Source organism: Odocoileus virginianus, chromosome 3, assembly GCF_023699985.2.
Source record: "Odocoileus virginianus isolate 20LAN1187 ecotype Illinois chromosome 3, Ovbor_1.2, whole genome shotgun sequence".
NCBI lineage: Eukaryota > Metazoa > Chordata > Mammalia > Artiodactyla > Cervidae > Odocoileus > Odocoileus virginianus.
In genome coordinates, this window is record NC_069676.1 from 75,605,113 (window position 1) to 75,620,726 (window position 15,614).

Here is a 15,614-nt window from a genome sequence, read left to right on the forward strand (position 1 = left end):
GAGTCACCAGGGAAGCCCAAATCATTAGATTTAGAATTTACTGAAATCACAAGCCACTCCTCCCAGTTGATTCCATTCAATGGACTCACATGGGAATGCATGAATTGCTTGAGAGTATCAATTCTGACCCCTTCATGGATCACAGCCTTGTCGTGGCAAAGGGGCTTGCATAACTCAATGAAGCTATGAACCATGCCATGCAGGGCCACCCAAGATGGATGGGTCATAGTGGAGAGTTCTAACAAAATGTCATCCCCTGGAGGAGGGAATAGCAAACCACCCCAGTATGGAATGGAACAACTTACTTGTTCAAAATTTGGAAAGGAGTAAAACAAGGCTGTATATTTTCACCTTGCTTATCTAACTTGCTTATCTCACTCCAGTACGCTTGCCTGAAAAATCCCATGGACAGAGGAGCCTGGTAGGCTACCGTCCATTGGGTCACAAAGAGTCAGACATGACTGAGCGACTTTTTCTTTCTTTTCTTTCTTCTTATCTAACTTATATGCAGAGTACATCATGTAAAATGCTGAAATGGATGAATCACAAGCTGGAATCAAGATTTCCAGGACAAATATCAACAGCCTCAAATTAGCAGATGATACCACTCTAATGGAAGAAAGTGAAGAGGAATTAAAGAGTCTCTTGATGAGGCTGAAAAAGGAAAGTGAAAAAGCTGGCTTAAAATTCAATGTTCAAAAAACTATAAGATCATGGCATCTGGTCCCATCACTTCATGGCAAATATAAGGGGGAAAAGTAAAATCAGTGACAGATTTTATTTTCTTGGGCTCCAAAATCACTGCTGATGGTAACTGCAGCCATGAAATTAAAAGACACTTGCTCCTTGGAAGGAAAGCTATGATAAACCTAGACAGTGTATTAAAAAGCAAAGCACTTTGCCAACAAATGTCCATATAGTCAAAACTATGGTTTTTCTAGTAGTCATGTATGGATGTGAGAGTTGGACCATAAAGAAGGCTGAGCACCGAAGAATTGATGCTTTCAAATTGTGGTGCTGAAGAAGACTCTTGAGAGCTCCTTGGACTGCAAGGAGATCAAACCAGTCAATCCAAAAGAAAACCAACCTTGAATATTCACTGGAAGGACCGATGCTGAAGCTGAAAATCCAGCTGTTGTGAAAAGCCAACTTATTGGAAAAGGCTCTGATGCTGGGAAAGATTGAAGGGTGTGAAGGGGGTAGCAGAGGATGAGATGGTTAGATAGAATCACTGAATCAATGGACATGAGTTTGAGCAAACCTGGCATGCTACAGTCCATGGGGTTGCAAAGAGTCAGACATGACTTATGGACTGAACAACAACAAAATCAGTTCTGAAATGAACAGCAGGTGCCCTGTTCATTTAAAACAGAGGCTGTGAACAGGCGTCTAGGAGATGCTGGTATTGTGGTAAAGGAGAATTAATGACAACACAACAGAAAGTGATATGACAAAGTCAGAATGTGTCAGAAGTTGTGCCCTCAAAGGCTTATACCTGGAGTGGCAAACAGAATTATCTAAACTATTTACAAGTTTGGCAGATCTCTTTGTGTTGGATTCTGATCTCCTTCAGTAGCCTGGTGGCATAGTGGAGAGAGTTCATTGGGGAAGACTGGGCTTTAGCACCTCCAAATATTAATAAAAGAGAATAAAAGGAATAAGCTATTCAGGTGTAACTGCAGACCTTCATCATACTGTGAGCCAGAGGGGACAATATTAATGCTTATTGATGAGAGCTTCGTGTTGCTAACTTGAATGCCTATTTTACAGAGAGTATATTTATAGTATGACATTTATAGTATCTCCTAATGTAATGAGCTTTATGAGTCATGTATTTCTTCCAAGTTCTGTTTGCACAACAAACTTCTGGCTGTATTTGAGATGTGGTGGCCAACTGAAGCAGGCACTGTTGATGCCTAATATCACCTAGACTCACCTTGGAGCTCACCTGCAGCTGTGCGTGGTAAGCAGCTTCCAGTATGGTTGCAGCTTCCCACTTCGAATGCTGGCTTCCCCACCTGAGGGCTGTCTGAAGCATCAGGTGAATCTGCTGAACCATGCACAGGAGCAACTCAAAGGATAAGACAGTCAATGCCTCAGAAACAACTCCTGACAATGGGGGAAGGAAGAATGGTGGATGACTGCCCCAGCCTCCCAGCCCGTGCTGGAACAATTCTGAGATGACCTGTACAGTTCTTCAGAGGGTAATCAGAACAACTGAGCTCTAATCATGCACTGTGCTAATCCGCTCAATAATGACTCCTCTCTGGACTTCCCATGGTGGCCCAGTGGTTCAGACTCTACTTGCCCATGTAGGGGACATGGGTTTGATCCCTGATGCAAGAAGATTCAATTCGGACAAACACCCCTTGTGAGAAGAGTAGGAACCTCTAAGGAGAGTGTTTTATGTGAACCATCCACCTCAGGAACCATACATTGCACTCTCTGACTCCTTGTCCACATTTCAGCACACAGACTTCTAGCCCACATTCAGGAGGCATTTTGACCAGAAGAGAAAACCACACCTGTGGGTGTTGCTATCCATGAATTTGAATTACGAAGACTCCTGATCCAGGATGAAATGAAAGCTTTGCTGTGTGCACCCTGCCTGATATTTGCCTTTATTTTCAGGTACGTTTTGTCTCTAGCTGAACCAAGCATTTAGTCCCACTCATAGAGAGGTCCACTGGTTGCTTACACCACTTACCTACGCCATCTCCCATGGCTCCTAGATGAGCCCGAAGCCAGCTCCAGTAGCTTAACTGGCCCCATGGGTGTTGCTGTCCATGGTTCTGATAGAACGAGCATGCCTCTGCATTGACACCTGTTTTGCCGTCTGTGGTGCTGCCTAACGGTTCTTTTTTTATGCTCAGGAAGATGCTGCACATTTAGAGAGCAGATTTTTGAGACACAGACTAAAATTCAACTATAAACATGAGATTTTGGTTTTTGTTGATGTACTACAGGGGCTTCACGAGTGGTGCTGTCGAATGAAGGAGACGTTAAAGATGCAGGTTTGATCCCTGGGTTGGGAAGATCCCCTGGTGGGGGCCACAGCAACCCACTCCAGCACTGTCGCCTTGGGAATCCCAGGGGCAGAGGAGCCTGGAGGGCTACAGCCCATAGGGCTGCAAAGAGGCGGACACGACTGAAGTGATTCCACACAATGTGTTACAGGATTTAGGACTCTGGCCTGTGTGTCCCCATGCATGCTGAAGAGTCAATATTTTCTTGTCCCATATTCTCAGAACAGGTTTTAGGATTTAGCACAGCTGATGGAAAAGAGCGGAACTAAATAAAGAGAAACCAGGGCTGTAGCTTGCAGGCTATTAATCACACCAGGGGAACCACTACTCCTCTGGCAATCCCTGGCTTGGAACTGTCCTCTTTTTGACTTCCCTGTGTCCTTTCTAGCAGAAAGTCCTGTGGAGTCTATCTTCTAAACAGCTTTTGGATTAGGCTGCTTCATCACCTCCACCAACACTCCCATGACAGTGATGACCATCACACTACCATCACCACCCCCACTCTCCTGCTCTACTTACCACCACTTCTTGCTGGGATCATCCCTCTAGGATAAAAACTTCCAAGGGGAATAACTAAGTGGAAGTATAGGTATGTTGTTTAAGGATTTGATAGCTGTACCAAGAAGCATTTCCACCAACCTCATAAAAGAGGGCCAGAGCCACTTCTAGGTGGCAAAAGCGCTACCAGCAATACAGTTCAATTAAAAATCAACCAAAAGGAATACTGCTGCGACTGCGCGCTTCAGTCATGTCCGACTCTGCGCGATCCCATAGACAGCAGCCCACCAGGCTTCCTCGTCCCTGGGATTCTCCAAGCAAGAACAGTGGAGTGGATTGCCATCTCCTTCTCCAATGCATGAAAGTGAAAAGGGAAAGTGAAGCCGCTCAGTCGTGGCCGACTCTTAGTGACCCCATGGACTGCAGCCTACCAGGCTCCTCCACCCATGGGATTTTCCAGGCAAGAGTAGTAGAGTGGGTCGCCACTGCTTTCTCCGGAAGAAATACAAGTTGGTCACAAAGTTGATTCAGATTTTCCATGTTACTGAAAAACCCAAATGAACTTTTTGGCCAACTCAGTACACTGAGAAACTAAACAGGGAGTTCTCTGGTGATCTAGTGGTTAGGATTCCACACTTTCACTGCACTGGACTGGATGCAATCCCTAATCAGGAAACTGAGATCCTGCAAGCTGCATGGTACAGCCAAAAGTTTTTTAAAAATCTTTTTTAAAATGCTAATGCTGGATTTCCATGGTGACACAGTGGATGGGAATCCGCCTGCCAGTGCAGGGGATGCAGGTTCAATCCCTGGTCAGGGAAGAATCCACATACCTGGGAGCAGCTATCCCATGTGCCACAACTACTGAGGCCCCACTCTTAAGAGTGAGTCTGCAGTAACTACTGATGCCCCCATACTGTCCAGAGCCTGCACTCAAACAAGAGAAGTCACTGCTCACCGCAACTAGAGAAAGCCCTCACAAAGCAGCAAAGCAACGAAGACCCAGCACGGCCAAAAATAAAATAAATATTAATTTTAAAAAAGATTTTAAGAAAATGCTAATGCTTAAATAGAGCACTTAACACATACCATAGCTGAGGCAAGGGTTTGCAGTGCTTCAAAACAAACCTTTGAGGTAGGTTCTGCTTTACAGATGGAATAATGAGACCCAGGTATGTCAAGACACTAGCTCAAGTTCAGATAAGACACTCAGAGGTCAGATAAAGCTTTCTGAGACTACACAGCAAGCTAGCGGCAGAGCAAGGACAGGAACTGATGTTTGTCTCCCCTTCTCCTGCCAAGGAGATTCTCCCCTTTCCTGCACCCCTGGAGAACTGCCAGGGGTCCCTGAGAAAGCAGAGATGGGGAAGTGCGAAAGGGATGCCTCCAAGGGAGCAGGCAGCGGGAGAGGGCTGGGAAAAGGGGCTTCCGGGGCTACCGGGTCGCCATAGCGAGTGTGATGCAATGACGCCCATCGCTGCGTCAAAGGGCGGCTCCGGGGATGCGGGCACTGCGGCAGAGCTGGTCCCCACCGCCCGCGCCCACCTCGCCCCTGCAGCCTGCCGCGGCTAAGCCAGCAGGCAATCGCTGCTGCTAACCTTCCTCCGGCATCAGGACCACCGCCTGGGACGTCCAGCGACCCCTGAAAACCTCTCTCTGCCACAGGTGACCCCTGACAACCACGCCCAGGTACCAGCCGTCCCAGACAACTGCTCCAAGCCATCGGTAACCCCTGACAACCGCCACCAGCCACCCCCACCCCCACCCTGGTCCCCGGGCGCACCATGAAGTCGACGGTGGGCTTGCGTCGTGGTGGGTCTGGCGGCCGTGGAGGTGGCGGCTGGGGAGGAGGGCGCGGGGGCGGAGGCGGAGCGGGCAAGGGAGCAGGAGGCGACGGCGGCGGCCCGGGAGGCAAGGGCGGCTTCGGGGCGCGGACGCGCGGCTTTGGTGGCGGCCGGGGCCGGGGGCGCGGTGGCGGCGGAGGAGACGGCCGGGGGGACCGCGGAGGCGGCGGGCAGCTGCGCGGCGTGACCAAGAGCAAGAACCGCCGCAGGAAGAGCGTCTTGACGGTGTCGGTGGAGCCTCACCGGCACGAGGGCGTCTTCATCTACCGCGGGGCGGAGGACGCGCTGGTCACGCTGAACATGGTACCGGGCCAGTCGGTGTACGGCGAGCGGCGGGTCACGGTGACCGAGGGTGGCGAGAAGCTGGAATACCGCACGTGGAACCCCTTCCGCTCCAAGCTGGCCGCGGCCATCCTGGGCGGGGTCGACCAGATTCACATCAAGCCCAAGTCCAAAGTGCTGTACCTGGGTGCCGCCTCGGGGACCACTGTGTCCCACGTCTCCGACATCATCGGCCCTGACGGCCTGGTCTACGCGGTCGAGTTCTCCCACCGCGCCGGCCGCGATCTCGTCAACGTGGCCAAGAAGCGAACCAACATCATCCCGGTCCTCGAAGATGCTCGGCACCCGCTCAAGTACCGCATGCTTATCGGCATGGTGGACGTGATCTTCGCCGACGTGGCGCAGCCGGACCAGTCCCGCATCGTGGCTCTGAACGCCCACACCTTCCTGCGCAACGGGGGCCACTTCCTCATCTCCATCAAGGCCAATTGCATTGACTCCACCGCGTCAGCCGAGGCGGTGTTCGCCTCTGAGGTGAGGAAGCTGCAGCAGGAGAATTTAAAGCCTCAAGAGCAGCTGACTCTGGAGCCCTACGAAAGGGACCACGCTGTGGTGGTCGGGGTCTATCGGCCCCTTCCTAAGAGCGGCGGCAAGTAGCCACCCAGCTCGGGTGGTCCCTGAGATGTGCCCAAGACTGTACTGTGCTCAGTGTTACTGTATATTTTCTTCGTGCACTGTTTTTCTATTAAATGACATAAAGAAACAGTACCCAGGTGTATCAGTGAGGCCACACTGAGTTATCCCCACACCTCCAAATCCCCCAAACCCTAAAATAGCTAAGATACCTGGTGAAAGGGGTCCATCAAGGAACAACAGCTTGGGGACTGTGCTTACTCCAGCCACTCAAAATCCTGACTGTTCAGGGCCCCTCCTCACATGTGCTTCCTCATCACAGGGGCTGGGGAAATGAGCTTATAAAGATCTTTGGAAGGGGGGTGGAGTTGGGGGGACACTTCCTACACATTGACCACATCATGTGACCAAGCCTGACTCCCGGGAGTGACACTGGGTACTGACACTGGGACTAACACACCCCATCTGTCTGACTCCAAGCCAGAGTTCTAATCATAATAAATAGTGACTACTTTCCCTCCTCAGGCTCACTGTTAAAGAATCCGCCTGCCAATGCAGGAGACGTGGGTTCAGTCCCTGAGTCTGGAACATCCCCTGGAGAAGGAAATGGCCATCCAGTTCAGTATTCTTGCTTGGGAAATCCCATGGACAGAGGAGCCTGGTAGGCTACAGTCCATAGGGTTACAAAAGAGTCGGATATGACTAAGCAACTAAACAACAACAACTTTCCTCTTCAAATAAGACCTTTTGCATTTGCTGTTATGTGTAATGGGGCTTCTTAGGTGGCTCAGTGGTAAAGAATCTGCCTGCCAATGCAGGAGACCTGGGTTCAATCCCTTGGTCGGGAAGATCCCCTGGAGAAGGGAATGGCAACCCACATCAATATTCTTGCCTGGAAAATTTCATAGACAGAGGAGCATAGCAGACTACAGTCCATGGGGTGGCAAGGAGTTGGACATAACTGAGTGACTGAGCACACAGCATGTAGTGAGGATGCCAGCCCCAAGATGGCTTTGTTACCATTACCTTTTTACACAAGAGGCAACAGAGCTTCTGAAGGTAAACTGGTTGCTCAAGTTTGCACAGCCAGATGGAACTCAATTGCCGTCTTTGGAGCTCTTTATCCATTGCTATTTCTTGTACACCAGTAGGATCTTACCTCGTCCCCACAGGGCCCATGCTAAAGAGATTGCACAAGTCCTAACACAAAAACACGGATCAGGACTCTCTTGATTTCTTTGTTCTTTCTCTCCCTCCTGATGATACCCTTTACTTTTTTTTTGGCCATGCCATGTGGCTTGTGGGAATCTTAGTTCCGAGGCTAGGGATTGAACCTGGGCCCTTGGCAGTGAGAGTGTGGAGTCCTAACCACTGAACCACCAGGGAATTCCCCCTTTTCTTAGATTTCAAAATAGTAATACAGGGTATGGAGGTAGGCTGTGAGTCCACCTAACAAAGTATTCCCAATGCAAGGCATAACACATTCAAAGTGGCATCACCAAGGGTCTGAGAAATAACCAGGAAAATGACTCTCAGAAAGTACCTGTCTCTGAGAGGCATTTCCTGCAGACCTGAAATTCAGTACATCAATTCTGGCTCTCCACATCAGCCCAAAGGGAGCAGGAGAGTGAACAATCCCAGGAGAGCTGTGAATGTTCCAAATCATGCTTTTAAAAGCCCTTTTATTTATTCATTCACTCATCCATTCAAGAACTCCCCACTGCCAATTGCCAAGGTCCTGGACATTTCATCCAAGAATGACTGGTCCCTAAAGCATCATTTAGAAAGCGGGTCCACCTTCCTAAAGGTGTGTTCACACAGAGACTATGGGTAGTCTGCGTTTTCTGAGGACACACTTCCTTCACACAGGAAAAAATAAATCAGATTTTTAAATGGCAGCCACCCCTCTGCTCCTCCCCTCCACTTCCCTATCTCACACACACACACACACACACACACACACACACACACACACACACACACACACAGAGTACAATGCAGGGGGAGAGCTACCGTTCAGATTTGTTGGCCAGACTGACTCAGGAAGAAGAGGGTGAATACAGTAAATGTCTGCAGAACCTCAAACCAGGCATTTCCATAAACAATGTGAACTCTTCATTAAAACCTTGCAAAGCCAGGATCATTTCTATTTAACAGATGAGGAAACTGCAGTTCAGAGAGATGACATGACTTGCTTAAGGTCCTCCAGTAAGACTCACAGCCAGAAACCAAACCCACAGGAATCTGACTCCAAAATCACTGGCCTTTCCACTGAGGTCTGTGCTGCTTCCTCTACTTTGAAAAGCCCTTTCTACAATCCTAAGCTAATGGATTCATGGCTGAGATGAAACCTGGAGGCTGAAAAAAATCAGGGAAAGAAAAAAAGAGGACTTCCTTGCTGGTCCAGTGGGTTAAGACTCTATGCTTCTGCCACAGGGGGCACAAGTTCAATCCTTAGTCAGGGAACCCCACATGCTGGGTAGAGTGGCCAAAAAAAGAGAGAGAGAGAAAACCCTCAGGCTGAGAATGGACTCCCAGGAAACAGGATGATTACTTCCAGAATCTTGAGGGGTCCAGTCCTTCCTCAGAATCAGCTCAGCCTCGATAAGGAGCTTTTAGAGCCTCCGTACAGCGTTTCTGTCCTTCCAGATTGAGTACAGGGCAGGGGAACCTTGGCCTCTTTGCTTGGTGTGAGCATTCCCACATATACACAAACAATTTATAGTTCATGTGTGAAGCTGCTTGACATGGGACCATCAGTGGAGAAATGGCATTTAAAAAAAAATCCTCATAAAGAATGTCTCTGAGCCGCAGATTGGTCTTTGGGCAAATGGGATGAGACAGTAAGTCCCAGGAGAAATATAGGAACAAGGACTAAGGGAATGTAGGGAGGGAAGCTGAAGCCTGGTTTTGGAGGATAATGGCAAGAAGGAAGTATGGGACTGTAACTCCTGTAGCCGGAGGTTCAGGACACAGGTAGCACCTGACTTGCTTGGGTCCCCAGAAGGCATTAAATTTGGGGTGCTTAGGAGTCTTAGACTGTTGAGGCTGTATAACAAAATACCATGGTCTGCGTGGCTTCAATAGACATGTACCTTCTCCCAGTTCTGGAGGCTGGAAGCCCAGGGTCAAGGTGCCAGCAGGGTTGGTTTCTGGTGAAGCATCTTTCCGTGGCTTGTCAAGGGCTGCCTTCTCCCTAGGTCCTCACATGGTCTCTTCTGTGAGTGCGCAAGGGAGATGAGAGAGAGAGGGGAGGAGGGTGGGATCTCTAGTCTCTTCCTCTTTGTAGGAGCACTCCAGCCCCATCAAATTACAGCTCCACCCTATGACCTCCTGGAACCCTAGTTACCTCCATAAAGTCCCCATCTCCAAATACAGCCATATTTGAGGGTTAGGGCTTCAACGTTTTAATTTGGGGAAACACAATTCGGCCCATAATGCTAGGGACTGGATGGGAACTTTCTGTCAAAATGCCTGTCTTATTGGCTTCTAGGAAATGATTGTGAAAAGCAATGCACAACTGAAGTACCTGCACAGAGCTCTGCACATTATCCCTTCCTCCCATCTTTCCTCCTGTTGTCAGTGTAAGATAACCGAGAATTAACAGTTAACTTAAAGGCTATGGGTTGGAATGGTGCTGGTGGGTGGGTGGGGTGGGGGTGGTGGGGAGGAAAATTAGTTGAGCTTCTAAGAGGGATTGCTTCAAGCTGGAAGCTGGATAGAATTTTCTGCTAGTTTCAGAGAATCAGGAGTGACAAGAGCCACGGCTGAGCCCAGCCCAGCACAGGCAGTGAGGCTGGAGGCTGATGCTCAAAGGCCAGGTGAGATGGACCCTGACTCAAATAGTGTCAGCAGAAACCAGTGGAAAGAACCCATAGACCTCAGCCTTCCACACACCCTCACTATGATGTCTGTCAGCTTCCTCCACCCTGTTGCCTCTGGGGACGAGGGGAGGAAGATTGAGGAGGGAGAAGAAAACCTTTGGGACTGTTTTAAGCCAGAAGAAACCAATTTCTTTTCAAGTGGCAGTTTCCCTCCCAGCTGCAAACCCTCGACCAAGCAAGATGCTTTAACCCCATCTGAGCTGCAGTGAATACATTTGAATTCTACTACATTTGTATTTATCAACCACTTAAGATATCTCAGGCATAGAGATAAAGCACTTATTTGATTGCAAAGTGTTGTTTTTAAATTAATCACAAGAACAAACATACCAGAAAATACTGAAATGGAAATGTTCAGATTAATCTTGGCTGTAAAATGAATACTGGTGTCAGCACCATTCGAAACGTCTGTGTTGCTGGAGTGATAGAGCGTGTAAGAGCCCCTGACCGGTGACCTGCCCCCTTTCCTTCCCACCCCTGGTTCTGCCCCCACACCCTGAAGGAATGCACACATATGTCTGTAAATAGACTCCCAGCTCTCAAATCCAAGATTTGATCCTGCCCCTCAAACAGCCTCCTTTAAGCCCCTTGGGCTGGACTTGCAAACTGGGACGATGGTACCCTCAGGAGGACTGGCCTGGGGAAGACTTGGCCCCGATGCATGATCTAGAAGGTGGGGGCGTGGGCTCCTGGGGGCACGGCACTCAGCCACTATGGACACCTTGCCCTGTTGGCCAAGGTGCAGACAGAGAGGAAGGCCAGAGTGCAGCCCTCAATATGTGGGGCTCTGGACTGGGGCCCTGATTACTCAGATCTGAGAGCGGCCCCTCCACCAAATTGAATCTGTGTTCCTCCTTAAGGAGGCAAGTCTAACTCTTTCTTCCTAGTAGTCTTTCCTGGCTCAAGGGCTCACAGGAAATTCCTCTTGATTCACATTCTGATGGAGACAACATTTACTGAGCACGTGGTATGTTCCAGGTACTTCTAGACACTTTGTTTCACTTAATCCTCATAGCACCCCCCGGGAGGCAAGGGTTATCATTCCCACATCACAGATGAGGAAGTTGAGGGTCAGGAAAGCGACAGGAATCACCCAAGGCTCGACAGAGCTGGAGAATAGGAGATCTGTGAATACATATAGGAATACGATAGGAGATCTGGGAATAGGAGTGCTGGAGAATACAGTTGTGAAAAACTGTATTCTTTCTCTAAGTCAGTGAAGTTAAAACCAGACGCTCTAGGGGAAAGAAGGCCTGGCATCTGTTTTCAGTAAGTCCCCAGCTGATTCTAATGTGCGTCCAGGGCTGACACGACTATTTTATCCCATACCGTTCTTGCTGTCGATTGGGAAAGGCAGAATTAGGACAGCACTTTGAATCACTGGAAGATGACAGCTGAGCTTTTCTGCGGGGTCTCCATGACGGCCCAGGAGACCCCTTGAGATTCCTAGGAGGAGACGGGTTGGAGTCTGTGGATGAAGTTACTGGTGTTCCTGCCTCTTTAGTCCCTGATTGAGGACTGCCTGCTAATCTCCCAGCTCAGCTGGGAGAGGGAGCTGAGCTGCCAGGTGTGGGAGGAATTCAAAAGGCAAGGAGTCAAAAATGAGAGACTTAAGTCTTTAATCACTTCTGTGATGGAATGGGCACTTGTGGTAAAGAAACTGCCTGCCAATGCTGGAGATGTGAGAGATATGGATTTGGGAAGATTCCCCTGGAGGAGGACATGGCAACCCACTCCAGTATTCTTACCTAGAGGGTCACAGTCCACAGGGTTGTAAAGACTCAGAAACAACTGAAGTGACTTCACACGCAGTGTGATGGAATAAGCAAGCAGCTAAAATTCGAGAAAGTGCCAGCTCCCCTGTTCCACATTCCCCCATGGAAAGGCACCCCACCTGAGAGTCAGGGGCATCAGAGCTACATGGGGATGTCTTACTGCTGAAGGCGTCCTGGAACCAAAGGCTCCAGCATTTTACGGATCCTGACACCGCTGGTGAGGGGACGAGGGGGAAAGTCTGGGAGTGGAAAAGTTTTCAAGATTCTCCCCTTCGCTCATAAGGAAGTAGAGGTCCTCAGATAGAAAACTATAAGGGACTTACCTGGTGGTCCAGTGGTTAAGACCAGCACTTCCAGTGCAGGGGGCAAGGGTTCAACCCCTGGTCGGGGAACTATAAGATCCCACATGCCACTCACATTTAACAAAAAACAAAAAACCATTTTGGAATGAAAGTGACAGATAGGAATGGCCCTAAGTCCTTGACTGCAACGCCCTTCAGAAACAGAAGTTTGCAGGCTATGCCCCAGGTCTGATGAGGGGAGGGCAGCTTCCTCGCTTGTCTCACCAGGTATTCTGGATAAAGCCTTCTTAATTGCCTGGGGTCAGGCCTGAAAAATCAATCACACATCGATCCTTAACCAGAAGCTGATTCTGCAATGCCTATATCCTCATCCAAACTCTGAATAGTTTTCCCAGTCTTTCCTGTTTCTTGAGCAAAAGCATTTGGGGTTTTTTTTCCCCAAAAACTTACCTTTCCATTTTTCTTCTATTTCCACTCCCTGGGGGCCAGCAAGTCCCACATCATCAGCTATGGCTCCAGGCCCACTGCCTCCAACCGAGCCTCTGCCTGGAGAACTTGGGTGCCTAAGAACATCACACAGGAATTCTTGCTGTGCGCAGTAGCTGTTGAGCATGGCAGAACACAGAAGAGCTGATGTAGTTTTTATGGAGCATATCTGACTTTCTTACTTTTCATGTGATTTCAATCTTCCCCCACTTTTCCTCCCCACTTGTTTGTCCACCTCAATGCCTTCAGGGACCTGAAGTCCAACAATCATTCAACCCCTTGAGGGCTTCCAACTGTCTCACCCACCATCTTTTCACCATCCTTTCAACTCCCTTGCTCAAGTCTTCACTTCCCTATTTACTGATTTCATGGTCTCTAATCACTTCCTCTCTTAAAGTACTGTCCCTGTCTGCATTTCTGTTGGCAAACTGGCCAATTCTTTCCTGAACCTGTTTCTCGTAGTAAATTATCAAATGGAAACAGCTGCCAGTATATGCTACTAACACTCTTTTTTTTCCATTTATTTTTATTAGTTGGAGGCTAATTACTTTACATCATTGCAGTAGTTTTTGTCATACATTGAAATGAATTAGCCATGGATTTACATGTATTCCCCATCCCGGTCCCCCCTCCCACCTCCCTCTCCACCCATCCCTCTGGGTCTTTCCAGTGCACCAGGCCGGAGCACTTGTGCTACTAACACTCTTATCCAACTTCTCCTAAGGTCACACATTCAATGGTATGTTACCTACCTTCCAAGTTGTCGGGTGACCAAAGGTTCACTTCTTCACAAGATCAATCACCATCCTTCCATCCTTTGATAACAGTTTCTTTGCCACCTGCTGCCAGTCCCTAATCCAGCGCCTCAAGTTTGTTTAGGTTTCTGTTCAATAGCATTTACTGCTGGTACCAACATGTATATCAGTTGGGATGGGTATTTCAGATGGCTTATGTCATGGCAACAAATGCCCAAAGTCTGTGCCTAAATGACCAGTTTGTTTTCTTCCTCATACTACACTACCTTCATTACTTTGTGAGGGGTTGAGGGAGAGGTTTAGAGGGGTGACTAAGTTAATTTTAGTCACTTAAGGATCTAGGCTAAGAGACCAGCCACCATCTTGAATACTGTTGGCTGTCAAGAGAGAAAAGATGGCTCCAGAAGGTCTCAGACCGGTGATTATGTGTTCTAGCCATGACGTGGTAGTTCCAACCACAACTCACTCACTAGTGGGCTAGAACCAGTCATATGAACCTTCTCAACCACAAAGGAGCCATATTGGTTGACAGTTTAAGAAATGAAAGCCTAAATACTATGATTATAAGCTATAATAGTATTTTTTTGTCTTAATATGGCACACGGTTTATGGTTTGCTGACAAGCTCATATGTGTTTTAAAATTTCTGTGCATTCAGATGGATAATAACCAGCTTTGGCTAGTCAAATACAAGTTACTTGTTTACTCTGACACTGAAAGAAAAGGAAGATACTGCAAAACAGAATAAGGATCAAATTACCGATAGAGTTTTGGGGATCTTCAGCACATGTGATAATTAAAGCCTGCAATAGATGAGTTTATCTATATATAATTGTGGAGGAGAGAAGGACTTAGAACTGAGCTCTTAGGAGATCCACCATTTTGTGTTCTGATAGAGGAGAAGTACACAAAGGAGATTTACACAAAGCTTCTGGAACAATGTTGTGTCATGGAATCCAAAGGAAGACAGCATTTCAAGAAAGAGGAAGTGTCAGCTTTGCCAGATGCTGAGAAACCAAGGAAGATGACAGAAAGCACCTGATTAATTTGGCTTCATGGGTCACTGTTAGTGTTTGCAAGAACAGTGAAGTAGTCAGGGACAATCCATTTTAGAGAAGGTTGAAGATAAAAATAAGAAGTGAGGAAGTGAGTTAGTGAGAGCAAACTCTCCTAAAAATGTGATGAGGGGAAGAAATACAGTGAGAGGTGGAGGGACAGTTTTTGTTTTTTGACTTTGCATTGACAATGTAATCATTAATAGTGTGTCCCAGTGTGGTTGAAAGTCAGCCTTTATTCTGGAGTTGAAGTTATCATGCAGAGACTGTTCAGATCAATATTATTTGATGAATCTGTGTTCCTGCAAGAAGGCAGCTCCCAATGGCACCATGGTTCAATCAGAATGTGGCAGAAATTGCTAGTTAACTCCAAATATCCATTTTCCCAGTCAGGTTAGAATTTTCAGCCAGGCACAGGGCCTCCCAAACTAAAGACAATTCCTCAGTCTCCCTTGTAATTATATATGATTAGGGGAATAAGTCCTAAACAATGCAAATAAGCAAGAGTATCCTGAAGCAGGGCTTCCCAGGTGGCTCAGTGGTAAAGAATCCCCCTGCTAACCAGAAGACGTGAGTTCGATCCCTGAGTCGAGAAGATCCCCTGGAGAGGGAAATGGCAACCCACTCCAGTATTCTTGCCTGGGAAATCTCATGGACAGAGGAGCCTGGCAGGGGCTACAAAAGAGTAGTACATGACTTAGTGACTAAACAACAACAACAACGCCCTGTAGCAACTTCAGAGGACCTCCCTTAAGGAAGAGCTTACACGAGTCGTTTGACCCACTGTGTCACTCTCTCTTCCGTGATGGGTGAAATATGGACACGATAGTTGGAGCTGAAGAGCCATCTTGGGCCATGAGGTGACCTTGGGAATACAGGCTACAGTTGACAGAGTAAAAAGCTAGAAGGGTCCAAAGTCTGTGTTGACTGCATAAAACAGAGTTCTATGGCAGCCCTAGACATCTGTGTCTGTTAATGTTACAAAATGTAACATTAATGCAAATGTTGTTAATGCAAAAGGAAAATAAGCATCTAGGTTAAGCCTCACATTTTGCAGGTTACTAATATCCTTGCT

The 15,614-nt window shown here is 47.9% G+C and overlaps 1 protein-coding gene and 1 long non-coding RNA gene across 2 annotated transcripts; one reads left to right on the top strand and one right to left on the bottom strand.

The window, feature by feature from the left end:
* The first annotated feature begins 4,783 nt into the window (after positions 1–4,783).
* FBLL1 (fibrillarin like 1) lies at positions 4,784–6,418 on the top strand. Its single transcript, XM_070465754.1, has one exon. It carries the CDS (start codon positions 5,309–5,311, stop codon positions 6,305–6,307), a length of 999 nt encoding a protein of 332 aa, XP_070321855.1. The 5' UTR covers positions 4,784–5,308; the 3' UTR covers positions 6,308–6,418.
* A 1,530-nt stretch (positions 6,419–7,948) lies between these two features.
* Positions 7,949–15,222, bottom strand: LOC110126224 (uncharacterized). The gene is made up of 3 exons (XR_002310350.2): positions 13,483–15,222; positions 12,695–12,846; positions 7,949–9,501 (listed from the first exon to the last, which is right to left on the bottom strand). It is a non-coding gene; the product is annotated as an uncharacterized lncRNA (long non-coding RNA).
* Positions 15,223–15,614: the final 392 nt, after the last annotated feature.

Excerpts from the sequence above, each read along its gene's own strand:
- FBLL1 (XM_070465754.1), top strand. The coding sequence starts at position 5,309 with ATGAAGTCGACGGTGGGCTTGCGTCGTGGTGGGTCTGGCGGCCGTGGA.